Source organism: Gossypium raimondii, chromosome 12 (genome assembly GCF_025698545.1).
Source record: "Gossypium raimondii isolate GPD5lz chromosome 12, ASM2569854v1, whole genome shotgun sequence".
NCBI lineage: Eukaryota > Viridiplantae > Streptophyta > Magnoliopsida > Malvales > Malvaceae > Gossypium > Gossypium raimondii.
The window spans coordinates 55086974-55105228 of NC_068576.1; the positions used below are offsets into that span (position 1 = coordinate 55086974).

The 18255-nt window shown below is 32.8% G+C and overlaps 2 protein-coding genes and 1 pseudogene across 2 annotated transcripts; 1 reads left to right on the forward strand and 2 right to left on the reverse strand.

The window, feature by feature from the left end:
* The first annotated feature begins 434 nt into the window (after positions 1-434).
* Positions 435-1143, forward strand: LOC105765413 (uncharacterized). The gene has a single exon (XM_012584490.2). It carries the CDS (start codon positions 577-579, stop codon positions 1018-1020), a length of 444 nt encoding a protein of 147 aa, XP_012439944.1. The 5' UTR covers positions 435-576; the 3' UTR covers positions 1021-1143.
* Positions 1000-2238, reverse strand: LOC105765412 (small heat shock protein, chloroplastic). Its single transcript, XM_012584489.2, has 2 exons — positions 1616-2238; positions 1000-1533 (listed from the first exon to the last, which is right to left on the reverse strand). Exons 1-2 carry the CDS (start codon positions 1881-1883, stop codon positions 1109-1111), a joined length of 693 nt encoding a protein of 230 aa, XP_012439943.1. The 5' UTR covers positions 1884-2238; the 3' UTR covers positions 1000-1108.
* A 142-nt stretch (positions 2239-2380) lies between these two features.
* Positions 2381-15425, reverse strand: LOC105762281 (growth-regulating factor 6-like; annotated as a pseudogene).
* Between the last annotated feature and the right edge of the window lie 2830 nt (positions 15426-18255).

Consider the following 18255-nt stretch of genomic DNA (forward strand, 5'->3'; position numbering starts at 1 on the left):
TTCTTATATTCATAACCTCTTGCACATAATGGCATGTTTTCTTTACATCATTAAACCATAATGATGATGTAATAACGCAAAGTACAGCAGAGGCCTGTTTCCAGATATTTTCATACACCACTTCGTACGTGTATAAATTATCGAAGACTAGAAATGAAATCTAGTAAAAAAGTGACCAAAGAACATGAAAGATTTTAGATATTAGAATATCACAGTGGGCACCATTAACCTCCTACAGATGAACTGATCCAAAAGGGCAACGAAGGTGAATAAAATGATAGATGAGCAATGCCAATGCGCCACCATCCACTAACCGACTCTCTTTGCATGCGTAGTTGACAAGTTTACAAATCCCATTTCTCTACCTTAAAATATATATATATATATATATATAATTTAGGGTCCGCCACTGCCAGCCAAAGCTGTAAATTTAAGGTGCTTTCCTCCATGTATAGATATAGCTTTTCACTGCTCCACTCAATCCAAAACAAACCCATTATTTGTTTTATTTTAACACTACCACGTATATATAGTCTCATTGTGTCATATAGTGTCTGCATCTTTTTTTGAAGCTAAATGGGTAATTGTTCGGCTTTTCTTAGAGCTATGAAGGCCAAGCCTGATCAGAAAGTTATTCAGGTGGTGAAGACGGATGGGAAGATATTAGAGTTCAGAGCACCACTCCTTGTTAAAGATGTGTTGGTGAAGTTTTCAGGCTCGGGTATCGGCTTATCAACCACGGTTTCACACCATCTGCCGATGAACTACGAGCTGAAGATGGGGAAAGTTTACTACATTCTTCCTGCAACCGAGCCACCGTCCACGGCGGTAGGAACCGGCGGTGGTGTTAAGAGAATAAAAGTTGTGATAACGAAGCAAGAGCTTCAGCAATTGTTGGCCAAGCAAGTATCTGTACAGGAGCTGCTTGCAGGGCTTGAGAAAAGAAATGGGAGTTTCGTTGAATCTCCAAGAAATTGGAAACCAAAGCTGGATTCCATATTAGAAGAAAATGATCAGTAATTGTAATCTATGTTACATGTACAACATGATATTTCCCATTAGTATATATACCAAACACTTATATAATTACAGAGAAAATTCAACTTCTTTACTGAATATCTACATCAATAACTTTGCGTTCAACTTTTGTTTTGGGAATGGAGATGAAGAGAACTCCATTCTTAAGCTCTGCTTTGATGTTATCTTTGTCGCAGTTGTCTGGTAGTTGGAGACTAGTATTGTAAGAACTGTAGTTTCTGTTTGTCCAATCGTCTTGGGTTTCTTCCTTTTTGTGTTCTCCCTTTATGACCAGTATGTCGTCTTCTACGGAAACCTTAACGTCGTCTTTTCCGAGCCCTGGCATGTCGAATCGCATTTTGATGTCGTGTTCGCCATCTTTGATGTCCCAAGGTGCACGTACGTCTCCTCGTGTTCTGTTGGTGCCGGGGAATGTCATTGCGTCCTCGAATATCCGGTCCATTGTGTCCATCATTTGACGCATTGATCTCATAGGTGACATGGGGTCCAACAAACCTGTCATCCATGGATCATGTAAAAACAAGCTCATCAATCATATAATAACAGAGCCATATTCATGATTCAGCTAAATACTTACCAAAAGGAGAGACATCCATAGCCAACCGTTTAGGCCTTTTCTCAACAGCTCTCTCTTGGCCTTTATTATCTTTGCTAACATGCACGTCCACCGATGTATCTCTGTTGTGATCCCCAGTAGCCTCTGCCCTTCCAACGGACAGCCGGCTGTTGCAAGAATTCTTGGACGGAAAAGATACAGAGAATGGCTTTATAGCATTAGTAGAACAAGGCAGATTAGCCCTGTTTAATACCAATGGTGAAAATGAACAAGACACAGTCGAAGCCATTGCTTAAGAGAATTCGGAAAAGGAGAATTGGGTGTCTTAAAATCGTATTGCCGATGACTAAGGAGACTATGGTTAGTACAATACATATAGCTGATGGTCTTAAAGCGCAGGGGAAGGTTGGAGAGAGATCCTGAAAGTTGGAGTGAAGGTGTGAAAGTTCTGGACCTGTCGTTACTTGCTAACATATTTGGGCTTTCTTTGTGCTTCCTGAAAGATCCAGGATTTACATCTTAAGAGTACGAAAGAGATAAATTTTAGCCTTTCACAATAAATATCAAACACTATATGTAGTTTCAAGGCACATGTCCACTTGACAGCAACTGCTAATCCTTGGTCTCTTTGTGACAGGTTGAGGACAAATTCAAGCTTATCAATGGATATGAAATGTTTGTAAATTGTCGTCTATCATTGTTTGTCCGTTAAAACAAGTTTCAAGGTCTGAGAATAAATATTTTCATGGAGACTAGAGCCATTCCATTGCCTTCTCTGCAATGATGTTCAGACAAATTCTCTTCTTTTAGTCAACAAAATCAACAAGTTTGTAATAATAAGGCAGGATACATATGTATATAATAACCTGCAACTAAGTGCTTAAAACCATACAGAAACAAAAAAGAACATATTATATCCGTCTGTAGTAAAATCTTGAGTTAACTTCCAACAAAAGAGGGAATTGTAATTTCGTTTAAGCCAACATCAAACCTATCTCAGGTTTGGCTCGGGAACAAACAATCGTCGGGCTGCTACTACCGCTGCTATCAGACCATGAAGCAAGAGCTTTTTGCAAAACACCAGACGGTGAAGACACTGCGGTCATCGCTGGACTACAAGAATTTCCATTTCCCGCGACGGGAGACGAGGCAGTGGCACTCGGCCTTAGAACCTCGGCCAATGGGCCTCCTGGTGTAGAGCCAGGGGCTAACCAGCTAGAAAGGTGGCATTTGGAAGCGTATTCATGGTTCTCCTGATCATACTCGCACACCCCCAACCCCATACGGATAGGTCCTGTCTCATTATCCCTGAAGCTATTGATTCCCATTGATAAAGAAAGGGATGAAAGAGTGAGCTTCCCATTAACAGAGGTTTCAGTTCCTGTGTTGGCAAGGTGGTCATCTGATACAGCAGTAGACCACGCATCAATGAAACCTCTAGGTGGCGACTTTTCTACCGGAACTATCTCAGGGTTAAGAAGCCAAGGGCTAGTATTGCGTTGTTGGTCTTCTGCAGGACCGAAATTTGGACATGAAATCAAGTTCAGAGGCTCCTTCCCATAACTTTGGTTGACAGCATTGAACAAAGAACCTTCAGTAGCAGTCCCTATTTGCATGAGATGATGCCACTGCTGATCAGCTAGTGGAATAAGTTCGTTCATATCCCAGTCCGAAGTCCTACAATGGAAGATACCCGAAATTAATAATAATAAGAACTAAAGGCTAAAAACACACAAAAGTAGAACATGTTTTACTCACCTGGTTTCCTTGTAGAAAGAAACAGAGGTGAAAGGCCAAAATGGTGCAGCTTTGTCACTTGGCTGACCAAGAAAACAGGTGGTCTGGTTCTGGTTTAAGGGCTGAGCAACAAACTGTGGGCGAGTGGTGGAGGAAGATGAAGGATGTGCTTGACTAAGGGTATGGCGGGTCTTCTTATTAGGAAGTTCCACAGGCTTTCTTGAACGGGGACGACCTCTATGCAAGTGCCGCTCACAATACTTTTGGTCAGGCGCCGCATCTCTAGAGCACCTCCATTTTTTCCCATCTGTTCTCCTACACCTCCCAGGCTCAACATCCGCTCTACCAGAAAACCTTGCCACTGTCCACACAACCCAAAAAACCATAAATTTCACATCTACTGCCACATGAACAAAAAAACCAGACATCCCATCCCGTAATTGATGTAATAAAAAACACAAGTTATGAAGAGGTTACTGGCAGAATAGGAAGCAACTGAAACAGAGGGGCTCCCGATAGTAGGTATGAGAAGATCAAGAGGCACAGCAATGGAAGCTTTCATGTACTTGAATATCATAACTTGTCTCTGAAGCTCCTTATACTGTGAAAACGTGAAAGGAAACTCCAAAGAAGCCGCCATCCCTCCTGTTGTTACACAAAATCAAAACATCTCCACTGTCGGTCAAACAGACAAAAAAAACTTTACTCTCTGCCATAACTAATTGAATAAAGATGTGAAATTTTTCCTTTCCATTTCCTCTAGGGAACCAAGGAGATAAAAATAAAAATAAAAAGCAAAGGAAAATTTTCTACCTGGGGATTTGAAGGCGGTGTGCGCAGTGGTGGTTGAAGTGGGGGAAATGTCAAAAGGCTGCTGTAATATCCTTACACCAACTGCACCGCCACTAGCAACAGTAGCAGCAAAACCAGAACTAGAATCACTGCTAGCCAAAACATCGTATATATTACTGGTCTTAGGCCTGTTGTTGTTATTACCCGTGGGACCATCATCAGCATCAACATCACCATAACCAACTACATATGATGGAAATGAACGGTGATGATGATTATCACAGTTGGCCATCATCATCTTCTTAGGTACTAAATAACAATAACACCACTACTTTGAAAAGCTTCACAAACCCAAAATCAAAAGCTTCAATGCTACTACTTTCTTTAGCTACCTTGTCTGAAACGCTAAACTACAGCCAACACCCATATTGAAACCACTTTCCCCATTTAGGAAAACCCCTTTTTCCATCCCTTTTGAATATGCAGACAGTGAGTGGAACCCAAAACAGAAAAAGAAAAAAACTTACAGCCAAATACTATATCTTTTTTTTTCTCTCTTTAAAGGAGACCACCAAGCAAATCTCTTCTCTTTAAATGACTAGGCGATATGTATAGTTGAGTGTGGTGGAGTGTAGTGCGCGTGATGGATATGGGGTTTTATAGATATTTGAGATTATAAGGGGATGGGTTGCCGCCATTCTCGGCCTTTGCTTTTGCTTCCATGCTTCCAACATTCGCATCACAGTAGTAGACAAAATAGTAAAAAGCAATTTTCTCTCTCTCTCTTATTCAACCGCATCTCATTATTGTGCCCTGCCCCATCTATCGTTTTCTGCATGCAAAGCTAGAAAACACCGTACTTGCCAACTTTTTTTTTTGGGAGTGGTTTTCTCTCTCATGCTGTCAAATACGAACCAGGGAGGACAGGATTTGGGCACCCAAGTTTCTCTAACACCCACCCCAATGCATTCCTTTGATTTGTTAAAGGTTAAAGTCAAACACTTGTTTCAATTTAATTAATGAAGTCCTTTTTTAGGGTAAATTCCATCCAAAATAATTAAATTATTATTAAGTTTAATTTTACATCTTTCAACTTTACAATAATTATTAAATTATTTAAAACAATTATTTTTATAATTCAACTTTTTATTTCATAAATTATAATTTAAATATTTTTTTATTTTCAATATTAATTATCGATCGATCTAGATTTAAAGTATTTTTATTTGTTATTAAGTACTGATCTATTATACTGATCATTAAATTATCGCTTTAAGTTTACTAACTTTTGGTTTGATAATATTTATTGATTTTGTTTAAAAAACATACAATAATTTAACAATTAAGTTGAAACCTAAATGACATTAACTCCGCCAAAATCTTAATATTTTACCTTCTTCCCTTATGCTCTATTTGAGAATATGGATTTAAAATTTTATATTTTAATTTTAATTATTATGTAAATGATAAAAATAAAATGTATATATTATGAATAAATTTATTAATATTCAATAAAATATATATTAAAAAATATAAAACATGTTTTAAGATTTTCAAATTCATTCGTAAATAAGTATATGAGAGAGCAATGGATTTGGAAAATTATCATAAATATCACATTTCTAAATAGTTGAGTACTCAACTTATACACTTTTAAAATCCAAATTTTAAAATCATAACTTCCAACCACTATCTTATAAATTTTATTATTTTTAACACGTCGATCTAAATCGTAATTGTAATAGATACACAAGTTTTATAATTTTATCACGTGTTTTAAATCTAAACGTGATCAATTTTGGTATTTAATTTAAAAAATTTACGGTGATCACCGTAAAAATATTTTAAAAACACAAAATAAATACCAAAATGGGTTATTTGCTTGAAATTTTACGGTGATCAATTTTGGTATTTATTTTATTTTTTGGATTATTGTGGTAAAAGAACTACATTTTACAAATGTTGAAGATATGTTATGTAATAAAAATTATTATTGGGATCAAAATGAAAAAATGAGATTGCTTTGAAAATATGTGTAAAATATTAGTAATTCTTCAAATTATGTTGTTATTGATTTGTTTATATGTGTAAAAATATCAATAATTCTTCCAAAAAGAATAACAAAATGGTACAAAATTCACCCTCCACCATTTAGACCGTATTTTTACACCAGAAACTACTAATGATGCCCATCTCTCTCCCTCCACCCAAAAAAATATCTCTCCCTCCACCCCGAAAAATAATTTTTTTATACTGGTGCCATGCATCTCTCTCCCTCTCCAATCTTAAAAAATTATTAAAAAAACACACATTATTTTGTAATGATGTTTCAATTATTGTGTTAGAAAAAAACATTGATGTCGTTCGTCTCTCTCCCTCCATCCCTGAAACTGTTTCAAACACCCTATTTTGGTAAATAATGATATTGGCATGCCATTTTAGTATTTAATTTTTTAATTTGTATTATACTGGTAAAAAAGTCCACTGTCTTATAAATTTTATTAACACCGTATGTTTTTAACACGTCTGATCTAAATCGTAATTGCAATAGATACACAAGTTTTTACAATTTTATCTCGTGTTTTAAATCTAAACCGTCATTTAACACCCGATTAAAAAATGACTAAATTGATAGAAAATTTTAAGTGGTACAATACTAATACGTTAAAAATATAATTTACACTTAAAATTTGAATAATAATTTAAATGGGTACGGGGAAATTAACCTAATAGTGGCTTTTTCAACTAAATAATACAAAAAATAAAATAAATAACTGAAATGGTATGCCCATAAGATTATTTACCAAAATAATATGGTTTTATTGGTGTCGCCTTTCAAATTGGTGGCACCGGACTGAAATGTACTGATTTGAAGTATTTAGGGACCTGATATGCAAATTTTTCATTTTGACTGGCTGCTAGAAGAAAATGTGAAAGGACGCCGCCTGATAGTGTGGTGGCACCAAACCTTAAATGTGGCTAATTACCTTGTAGGCCCTCCTTATTTATTATTTTCTTTTTATTACCATTCAACTCACTAAATTATGTTTAAACAAGCCCTTAACCTATTTTTGTAGTTAAATAAGCCATTAATTTATGATTTTTGCTCATAAAATTCCTTTATTTTAATATTAAAGTAAATATATTTCACCCAAAGTAAAGCTATTTAAAAAAATATAAACTAATTCACATTTTATGTTGATGTGAATTTGATGAGAATAATTTATTAAATAAAATTTAAAATTTAAAATTTCTCGAGTGCTTATATACATGATATTCTTAACTACACTTTTAAAATTTTTAATTACTTTTTAGATTTTATGTTGATGTTAAAGTGTATATAATTTTATTGCATCAACAAAAATTAAGATAAGAGCTTGAAATTCAAAATATATTTACTTTAATATTAAAATAAAGGGATTTTATGAATAAAAATATAAGTTAAGGACTTATTTAACTACAAAAATAGATTAAAGGCTTGTTTAAACACAATATAGTGAGTTGAAGGGGAATAAAAATAAAATAATAAATAAGGAGGGCATACAAGGCAATTAGCCACATTTAAAGTTGTCGCACATTGTCAGGCGGCATCCATTTGCATATCAAGTCCCTAAATACTTTAGATCATTACATTTTAATTCAGCGGCGGCACCAGTAAAACTACTCTATTTTGGTAAATAATCTAATGGATTTCAGTTATTAATTTTATTTTTTTGTATTATTTAAGTAAAAGAGACTAGCAGTTTTATGTCAAACATTTTAATTAAAAAGGAAAAACATTTAGCAAGTTGCAAGCTCGTATGCAAGTAAGGGGGAAAAAAGAAAAAAGGACAAATTTTGAATTTGATTGCTTAGGACCTGACTAAGCCAAAAGCTGTTTGGTAGGACAAAAGTATTAACAACTGGTTATCGAACCTATCAAAGTGAAGACAATGAAAAGTCGTATTGAAAGTGATAAAAGAGTACACATAGTCCACACTCGACAGCCTAATACCATTAACATTTAGTTTTAATTTTGTCAATTTTATTCATTTAATTTTGATTTTTTAAAATTTAATTAAGATCTAAAAATATCAAAGAATAAAGTTATAAATACTTTAAAAATTTTGGTTAAGATATGGTAAATATTGTAGTACCACATTATCATAATTTAATGAAATCTAACTTTAATTACCAATTTGAGAAATTTTATCAAATTCAAAAATTAATGTGAATAAAAATAATTTATGGACTAATATGAAAAAAGCATCGAATTTAGAGACTAAAACTGCATTTGATAAACTATTGAAAATTTTGATTTCAATGGAAAAGAAATTTTAACATTTAATATTTTAAAATTTTCAAAAAGAAGTGTTAATAGAATAAATGATTACTTATCACTTAATATTTAAAATATTAAATTAATTTTAATTTTAGAAAATATATTTTAAATAGATGAAATATTCGAATTTATTCAAACTAATATAAATAAATTTAAAATTTACGAAATAAGTAAGTTTTTAAATTCCACATTTTAATTATAAAATAATACAATTATATTTCGTTATTTAATTTTTGCAGTATAAAATTTTATAACTTTTAATTGATCTCCAAATAATAATTTAAAATGTTTCCTCCGGAAGGGCAACGTTGTCCAATCGAATGCAGTTGGTCTCACTCTAATTTGTGTCATGTACCATCCAAAAGATGGAATTAACGGTATACACTGACTTGGTGGAACAAAAGGATAAAACACCAAGAACAATCATCGTGTCAAACCAATTCACTGATTTTATAAAGTTTCATTTTCTTTTTGGTAATAATTTTATAGTTTCATTTAACCCTTATAAAATATAAAGGGTCGAAAAAGAAATTTAACCGTTATTAGGGTTTTTTACTAAAATAATATTTTAAAAAATACTAAAATGGCATCTTTCAAAAATTATGTACCAAAATGGTATATTTAGGGTGGTGCATCGGCGGCACTATTCTAGTTTTGAAAAAAAACTGTTAAAAAAATAAACTGACAAAAAAAAGGTGATGGGATGAGACAGCACCAGTCACACTTGGGGAAGAGGCGACACCGGTCACGCCTTCCCCAGAGGCGGCACCGGTTGCTGCACGATGGGACATGTCACTTTGAAGGCCCGTGATTTACTTGGGGACCATTATAAGGTCCCCCAATGGTCATTTTTGGTCAGCCGAAAGAGAGAAAGAAGAAGAAAATAAGAGAAGAAGAGAAGAAGGAGAAGGAGAGGGTGGGAAGGGAAAGGGAAAAAGAAAGAGAGAAAAAAAGAGAAGCAGAATAGAGAGAGGGAAAGAGAATGAGAAGGGGAAAAAATAAATAGAAAATGAAACGAGAGTTTGTTGTATAGGAAAGATTAGGTGTTTAAGAAAATGTAATTTTTTTTGGTTATAAATTAATGCTAATTTAATTTATTTTTATTGTTATTATTGTTGATTTAATTCATATTTAATTTTTAATTTTATTTTTGTAAGGTATTATTTGGTTAAAAGAGCTATTAAAGTATGTTTGTATTTATTTTATATTTTCATTCATTCATAATTTATTTTTAATATTTATTAAAGTAAAAAGCCTATTTATGTTACCAAATCCTATAGATTCAAAACAGATAAAGATAATAAATAATTCAATTTACCAAATTCTATAGATTCAAAAGCAGATTTTGTTACAAAATGTATTATATCAAATAACTTGCTTCCCAAATATAAACAGAGAACAATCTTTTTAATACATTAATTGATGATAGAAATTTTTTTAAAATGGCCTAAAATCACTCCTTGACAAAACCCATGATAATATCATAATCAATAATGTGATCCACTTACCTTAAGGTTGGCATGTCAAGCATATTATATATTATATATTATGATTACACTCATGATATAAATAAAATATAAGGTAATAATATTTTTAAAATTTATATATAAATATCAAATTTGATTTTGAAGGTAATATTATTGGTTTAAATCTTGTTATAAATAAATTTGTTATTATTCTGTTAATTATTTTTACTTCTCAAAATTAAAAGATTTTTTCATCTTTTTAGTTGTTAGTAATTCCTAAATATCATTCATTAGATTCCTTGACAAGCTTTGAAAAGAAAAGTTGGGAAACAATATTTCGAAACCATTCTTTATTAAATTAAGATTTTTTTAAAATTTTAAATAGATTAAACTAAAGTTGGAAAATATTTTATTTATTATTTTATGTAATTTACTTGTTATGTGTGTTTTAGGTTGATTAGATATATTTTTTATGTAATTTATTTGGCATGTTATTTTGATTATTTTAATTTTATTTTTTTATTTTTATGTAGGTAAAAGATGAGACCATTGATATGGAATTTGTGAATGAGATCATTGAGTTGGAATTAGTGAGATAAATTAGGAATTAATTTATATGTTCTAATTTTTTAAGATTTTATAATTGATAATAAGAGTTTATGTATTTAAATTTTATTTTATGTTTTTTATAAAATATTATAAATGAAATTTCTTTTGAATCCTTCTATGCAAAAAAAATGACAATAATTAAGTTGGTATGTTATTATATATATTATATTTTAAACCAATACATTTTACTTATTATCATTTTAAAATAATAATAACAATATTCGTATTTCTTATGTTGAGATAGTTTATGTTATGTTTTTGTTATATTTTTAATTGGCATGTTATTTTTTTGTTTTTGTTTTTATGTAGGTAAAAGATTAAACCATTGAGATGGAATTTGTGAATGGGACCATTGAGTTGGAGTTTGAGTTCGAAATTATAATATATGTTTATTTTGTTAATGTAGTATAGCAAAAAATATGATGTGGACAAAAGCTGTTTGGTATTTTTTGTAATTAAAAGCAATACAAAAATTTAGGTTTTTGATAAATATTTAAAATACATCAAACTTTGAAATTAATAACTGAAATTTATATTGGAATTGCAGGTATCACAATGGGTCCATTGATTAAGAACAATGGGCACATATCAAACACAATTAATAATATGGTAATATATTGTTATTTTTTAATCACGGATTCCCTTAAAAAAAGTTCTACGTCATTTACAGAAATAAATTATGTTATTATAACTATTTTCTGTAATTTAATGAGGTCAGGTCTTGTCTTGCGCATTAAGGGGGTTAGGTGAATGGTATAGGATATTCTACGGATGAACGACTGATACCGTACTAGCAGTTAGCTGGATTCGAGTCAGCAGCATTGATCCGGACGTTTGATTTACGGTACGATTTAATATCCGCATTGGTCGAACGTTGGCGCCCGAAGACCCACACTTTTCTTTTGCCGTGTGGGGAGTGCACTGTCACTCTGGAGGATGTTGCATTGCAACTTGGGCTCCCAATCGACAAGAGTGCCGTAATGGACGTAAGTACGATAGCTGAGTCGGCTGCCCTTTGTTATAGCCTACTAGGAGTGTCGCCCAACGATGCTGAGTCCAATTGTACGATTTTGAAAGTTTCATGGCTGAAAGCCAATTTTGAACATTTATTAATTAATGCCACTTAGTATGAGGTGATGCTCGCAGCTCAAGCGTACATTATGCATATTATAATGGGTGTACTAATGTCGGATGGAAGCAACAACAGGGTTCATTTGATGTATTTACCCCTATTAGCTGATTTACAGAATGTTCGCTCGTATAGTTGGGGTTCCGCGGTTTTGGCTATGTTGTATCGTGAGCTTCGTCAAACGACAAAGCCTGATGCCATAGACATAGGCGGATGCCTTATATTGCTGCAGTCATGGGCTCTTTATCGGATGCCATTCTTGGCATCGATTAGGCATCAAGCATACGTATCTCCACTAGTGAACATGTGATAAAATTTAACTTGTTATAACAATTAATTGACATTTTTTTTTCTAATGATACTATTATAACGATACTATTCTAACATGTAATTTGTTTTCGTATATGAAGTTTTTATCCGGGTATCGAGAGGTCATACACTGTCCCGATATATCGTCTGATGATTGAACAACATGTCGAGGAAGGGGTAAGCTATTCCAATATTCATGACATGTATTTACTTTGTATATCTTACTCGAACCATGTTAAATTTTAACCATTTTATTAATCGTGCAGTTTATTTGGATGTCGTATCAGAGATTAGAAATTGTGGTTGTTATACCCTCGTCTGCCTACATTCATTATCACCTGTGGTGCATTAACGCACCAATTATCAATTTCCAGATAGTCGAGTGGTACCACGAGAATCAAGTGCTCCGGCAATTTGGTTGCATCCAGTATATCTTGGCTCTACCAATGTAGTTAAGGAAGCTTCACGGAATTAAAAAGAAAGAAAGAAAAAATAAATAATTGGGGGGTTGTGCACCAGAAATATATTGCAATGTGGGATAATCGGATGGCGCGAAGACCTCAGATGGATATTTCTTTCGATTTGCAACCATCGTTAGAGTACATACAATGGTACTCTAGTAATAGAAAACCATATTTACTTGGTGGACAGTCGACTGTAGTCCCCCCCCACATGCATCGACTTGGGGCATACGAGATAGTGCCTAATATAGAGGCCGATACAGAGTAAGAATATCAATCAGAGCCCAAGCTCAAGTGGTCGCATATACATTCCGCTAATAGTTATTATCATCCGAAGTTGCGGGTCAATGACTATTTCCCGAGGTCTTCAGGACACGAATATCATTTCGGGTTTGATATATTTAGTCCAGTACCACCGCAGTACAGCACCTCCCGGGTTAGGTTCATTGATGGCGTTTAGGGTATATGATATTTTTTCCATGTTTTGCACACCCCCACCTACGACTGAATAGGATGTTGATCGTCATGATCAGTCATAACGTGAACGTCGGCCCCCGCAGAAATATACCCTTAGGACCACACCATCAAACTATCAATTTTAGAGGTTTCTTGCAATTTAAATATTACAAAGTTTGTATTTTTTTTATTCTAAAAAATATATAAATCAAGAAAAAGACAATATTTGTATTTATTTAATTAGAATAATTGCAACATTAAAACTTGGAACAAACTTTGTAATATAAATTAGATTAATTGCAACATTACAACATTGCAACAATAAAACTTGGAACAAACATTGTAATATAAATTTTGCAATATAAATTAAATACATTACAATATTAAAAATTGGAACAAACTTTGTAATATAAATTAGGTACATTGGATTACATAAGTTCAATTCCTACCCGATCATGACAACTGTCCAATATGGTAGTTTCGATGTGGGCATTTACTCTGATTATGACCAGCTAATCTACATAATCCACAGTGATTACCATCAGATTTCTCTCAAATGTCCATTTCATTATGGATTCTGGATGATTGCGGACGACCTTTCGGATTTCTACGCAACCCTTTGCCTGGGACAGCCTCGAAAGTCATCGGAGGCATCTCCCACGTAGACAGGTTAGGCAGGATGGGAAACTTATTCTCTCAGACACGCAACGTGTGCTTGAGGGAACCGCATACAATCACACCGCCTTTGGAGATTAACTCCATAGGACCTATGTGGTATACCGGGTCGACAACCGATGGTCTCCGTAACTCAAAACTTTTCAAGACGTTGTGAATATACTTTTGCATTCATCAACATCGCCATCTGACGGTTTGCAACCATTGCATCCTTGTCGTCTCCATTTGGTTGACTTTTTGCTGGCTCATTATTGGCATCAAGGTAGCCAACCTATAGAATGTAACCGATAAGACAGATGAAATCGAAAAATGTCGTGTTTTCAACAACACAGCGTTAATCCCCTCCACCTAGTTTGTGGTCATTTGACCATAACGAAAGTCCTCGTCAAAACTTTGAGCCCATTGCCACGGCTTCATGGTACCCAACCACTGTCCAAAATATGTGTTCGTTTGACCCTCCATGTCACTCTCAAGTCAAGTCATTCTTTGGCGAAAAATGTGTAGCTCTAGCTCCTGTGCTATATATGTATTAAGAAAAGATAAGTTACAGTATTGCACTAAAATATTAAAACTTATATTGAAAATATAAGGTTATCTTTTACCCATTCTCACAACTTGTCTCCGTAAGTCTGTATTCTTATAATCTCGATGGAAATTAGCAGCGATGTGCCGGATGCAGTAAACGGATCTCTATGGCACAACGGAACGCCTAATGGCGGCAATTAATCATTTCCCTATATCGAAGATGATGCAGATATTACTGTTGCTAATAACATACCTCTGTAGGTTGGTAAGGAATAATTTACACGATTCTATGTTCTCATTATCTACGATAGAAAATACTATCGGGAGCACGTTCTTGTTGCCGTCTTGAGCAACCGCAAGAAGTAGGATCTGAGTATATTTTTCGTATAGTCAGGTCTTATCTACTTGCACAAATGGCTTGCTGTGGAAAAATGCACGCATACATGAATTAGATATCCAGAACATTCGATGGAAAATTCTTTTTCCCAATTGTAGTTGGTCATCCGGGCCGTAATAAGGTCGTGTCCTTAACTCAATGATAATCCCCATACAATTACTTTATTGCCATCTGTTTAACTATCCACGCCTTTTGGTATGATACGCGATACTGGAATCGTGCCTGTATTTTGGCAATCAGTACCAAAACTTTAATGGTTGGCATGTCCTTCACCATTGGCATGATACAGGTACAGATAGTTTAGAAATTAAGTTTTCGATGATCTTCTGTCATACGTGTTGATATGCATATTTGAGGGCCAAAATTTTTTCGTATCTCCCACATATGCGAATTTTGAATAAATGCAACTCGTACACGCCAATTGCAGCCTTCCGTCGACTTCTAACACTCCTCAATATATAATGTCGATTTAGACACTTCGACTTTGTAGTTCACTGATATATTCATGTTATACCGCTTAATAGCAAATACGCACTCTTCCTTACTTTCGAATATTTGTTCTATTAACAACTCCTCGTGATTAAAATCTACGGCCAATCAGTGAGTAGGTAGTATTTCAGGGTACTTTTGAAACTCGGCTACGTGCACCGCGTCGGGGTCTATGAGTGACATGTGTGGCCCAGGATTATTGTGTATCACAATACGTCGAATTTGGTTCCCCGTTGAAAACGCGTTAATGTTTCTACCGTCATTCACGTCTTCGTCATCAATATCATCGGGGACCTCGTCCACATCGGAATCACTATCACTATCAACCTCTTGATCACAAGGATTACTACTATCGTATCCATCATCACCAACCACATCAATATCGGGTGCAACATTAAGATTGATATCGATCCCGCGTATAGTCGATTCACTATCAACGTATGATATTGGAACCACCATACACATTTCTTCAGCTCCATGTTCTTCACCAGATGCAGTGAGATCTTAAGTTGGCTCCACACCAGCTAACTGAGCAAATAACTGAATCGATGCATTTTGGTCATTCCGATTCCCACAATAAATAGCGATCATTGTCTTCACATCTTCATCGTTTACAAGTTTCGTTTCGGTGAATTTGATGAGATTTGTCAAAATTGAAAACTTGTAGAAAAGTTTCGAGATCCTTGTCCCACAACGTCTAACAAATTTTGCGCTAATCCTTTCCTTCATAGCATTGAACAAGATATTTCTATTAAATCTCATTACTATTTGTTGCCGACATTCAAATATACATCCAATGGTTGTTGTCAAAATGATTCCATCGAAATAAACGCATACGAAAAACTGATTATCCATCTTCAATACTCAATCTGTTAAAAAATAAACAAAAATTTTCAAAACAATTTTTTTTTTTCATTGTTATCACTAACTAACAATTAATTTTTAATAGTTACTAACATAAAAATTTCAAATATCTTAAAAAAATAAAACATAACATTCACAATAAACACATAATTAATCTAAACACAAAACTTACTAGCAAATCGTAATAAACAAAATAACTTTAAAACAAAACATAAAAATAACACTAAACAAATTATATAATACTAACAATTAATTTTAATAGTTACTAACATAAAAATTTCAAATATATTAAAAAAATAAAACATAACATTCACAATAAACACATAATTAATCTAAACACAAAACTTACTAGCAAATCATAATAAACAAAATAACTTTAAAACAAAACATAAAAATAACACTAAACAAATTATATAATACTAACAAACTATTTTTTTCTTATCATAATCTATTCTATTTGAAAATAACAATAAAAATAATACATTTTCTTTCTTCTCTTCTCCCTCTATTCTTCTGCTATTTTTTTTTATTAATGCCTTAAAATAGAGCCGAATGGGGTGGGGGGAAGTGGGTGCCGACTATCGGGATGGCGTGACCGGTGCCGCCTATGGGGAAGGCGTGACCGGTGTCGCCTCTTCCCTAGGCGTGACCAATCTGTGATGTCACATTAGATTATTTTAACAGTTTTGTTTTTTGTTGTGAGTTTATTTTTTTAACAGTTTTATTTTTTTTGTCAGAACTAGAGTGGTGCCGCCTATGAATCACCCTCCACCACCCTGAATGTACCATTTTGGTATATAAATTTTGAAAGATGTCATTTTGAGTTTTTTTTTTAAAATATTATTTTAGTAAAAAACCTCCATTATTATCTTATATTATTTCAAAATCTTAATACCTTGCTAGCATCTTGAGATGTCAAATTAAATCATTTGTGTAAAGGGTTAGTTGAATAAGACATTTTAAATTAGGATTTAAATTTCAAATTAATCATAAATATTTAAAATATTCTAATTAAGTACTGAAATGTAATGTAGTGTGTAATTAAAACAAACTAAATTATGGCACGTCATAATGTAGGTAAAAACATTTTATGTAATAATTTTATATATAAAGGAAAATTAATGAAATTTAAATGTTATTTTAGTTGAAGTGGTACAATTATTAACAACAAAATATTTTGGGTTAAAATCTTACCATTTTAATACATAAAAGATATAAATACTCTCGAAATAATATTTATTATTATAAAAGAATAATCTTTTGGTAATTTCACGTTAAGTTAGAACCCATTCAATAGGTGATATCAACTCCATCAAAATTTTGATATATAACATAGATGGTCTAATTGTCAAAATGTAACATCTATGTTATACATCGATCAATCTAAGTGTTTTAAAAATATATTTCAAAATTTTATTTTTCATTTTCTATTTTTAATACATTATATCTAAGTGCACAATATAACATGTATATCGATATTTACAATTTGATTAACATGTTTTAAACATAAAAATTATTTCACTCACCGCTTGTAAAGTTTTTAGACTTCATAATTAGGTTTAAGATTTAACAAGCGTAATAAATATATATGTAATACCCTAAAAGTTACAACAGTAAGAAAGTAAAATATTGTCATTGATATAATAAAATAAGAAGATAAAGTGACAAAAAGGGAAATTTTGAATTATGTCAACAAAATCTGTTTGGGAAGTATATTATGATATGTTAATTCAAGAAAGGACTAAATCGCAAAGGTGAGAAAATTTTTGTGGCCTAAGAGTAAATACTCAAAATTTGAGGGGTTAAAGTATAAATATAAAAAAGTGGAAGGACCAATAGTGTAAATGTTTTAAGGGTGGAATTATCTAGAAGCTAATGAAAGTGGAAAAAGTATGAGGGGTTAAATCATAATTTTACCAAAATAAGTGACGAGTTAATGGAGGAATTTTGAATAATCATAAGGGGCAAAATGATCATTTAGCAACGAAGATAATTTTGAAGAGTAGTGTTTATGTTGGTGATATTTTAAAATAAATAAATAAATATTAGTTTATTAATATTTTGATTTGATTTTTAATTATATTTTTTATTATTTTTAATTATTTATTTAGTATATAAGGGAAGAAAGATGAAGAATTCTCTTCATCTTTCCATACAACCAATGTGAGAAGAGAAAAGAAATAAAGAATTTTTTTTCTTTACAATTTGGTCCTTTTACCAAAAATTCACCATTTTCACTTTGAAATCAAAAGAATTTCCATAGCTACCAAGAGAGAAAAATGATAAGCATACTAAGGGGAGCTAGAAAATCAAGTTAGATTCAAGAAATAGAAGCTGAAGGAGAGAGAAAATCAAGTTTAAAGATTGAAATCAATAGGACAAGGTAAGAACATCAAGATTTCAATATATTTTTAAGTTTGATATTATTGAA

Bases quoted from the DNA above. Each gene is read 5' to 3' on its own strand.
- LOC105765413 (XM_012584490.2), top strand. From the start codon at position 577: ATGGGTAATTGTTCGGCTTTTCTTAGAGCTATGAAGGCCAAGCCTGAT.
- LOC105765412 (XM_012584489.2), bottom strand. From the start codon at position 1,883: ATGGCTTCGACTGTGTCTTGTTCATTTTCACCATTGGTATTAAACAGG. The intron at 1,534-1,615 runs GTAAGTATTTAG...CATGGATGACAG, and splicing joins TATGGATGTCTCTCCTTTTG to GTTTGTTGGACCCCATGTCA.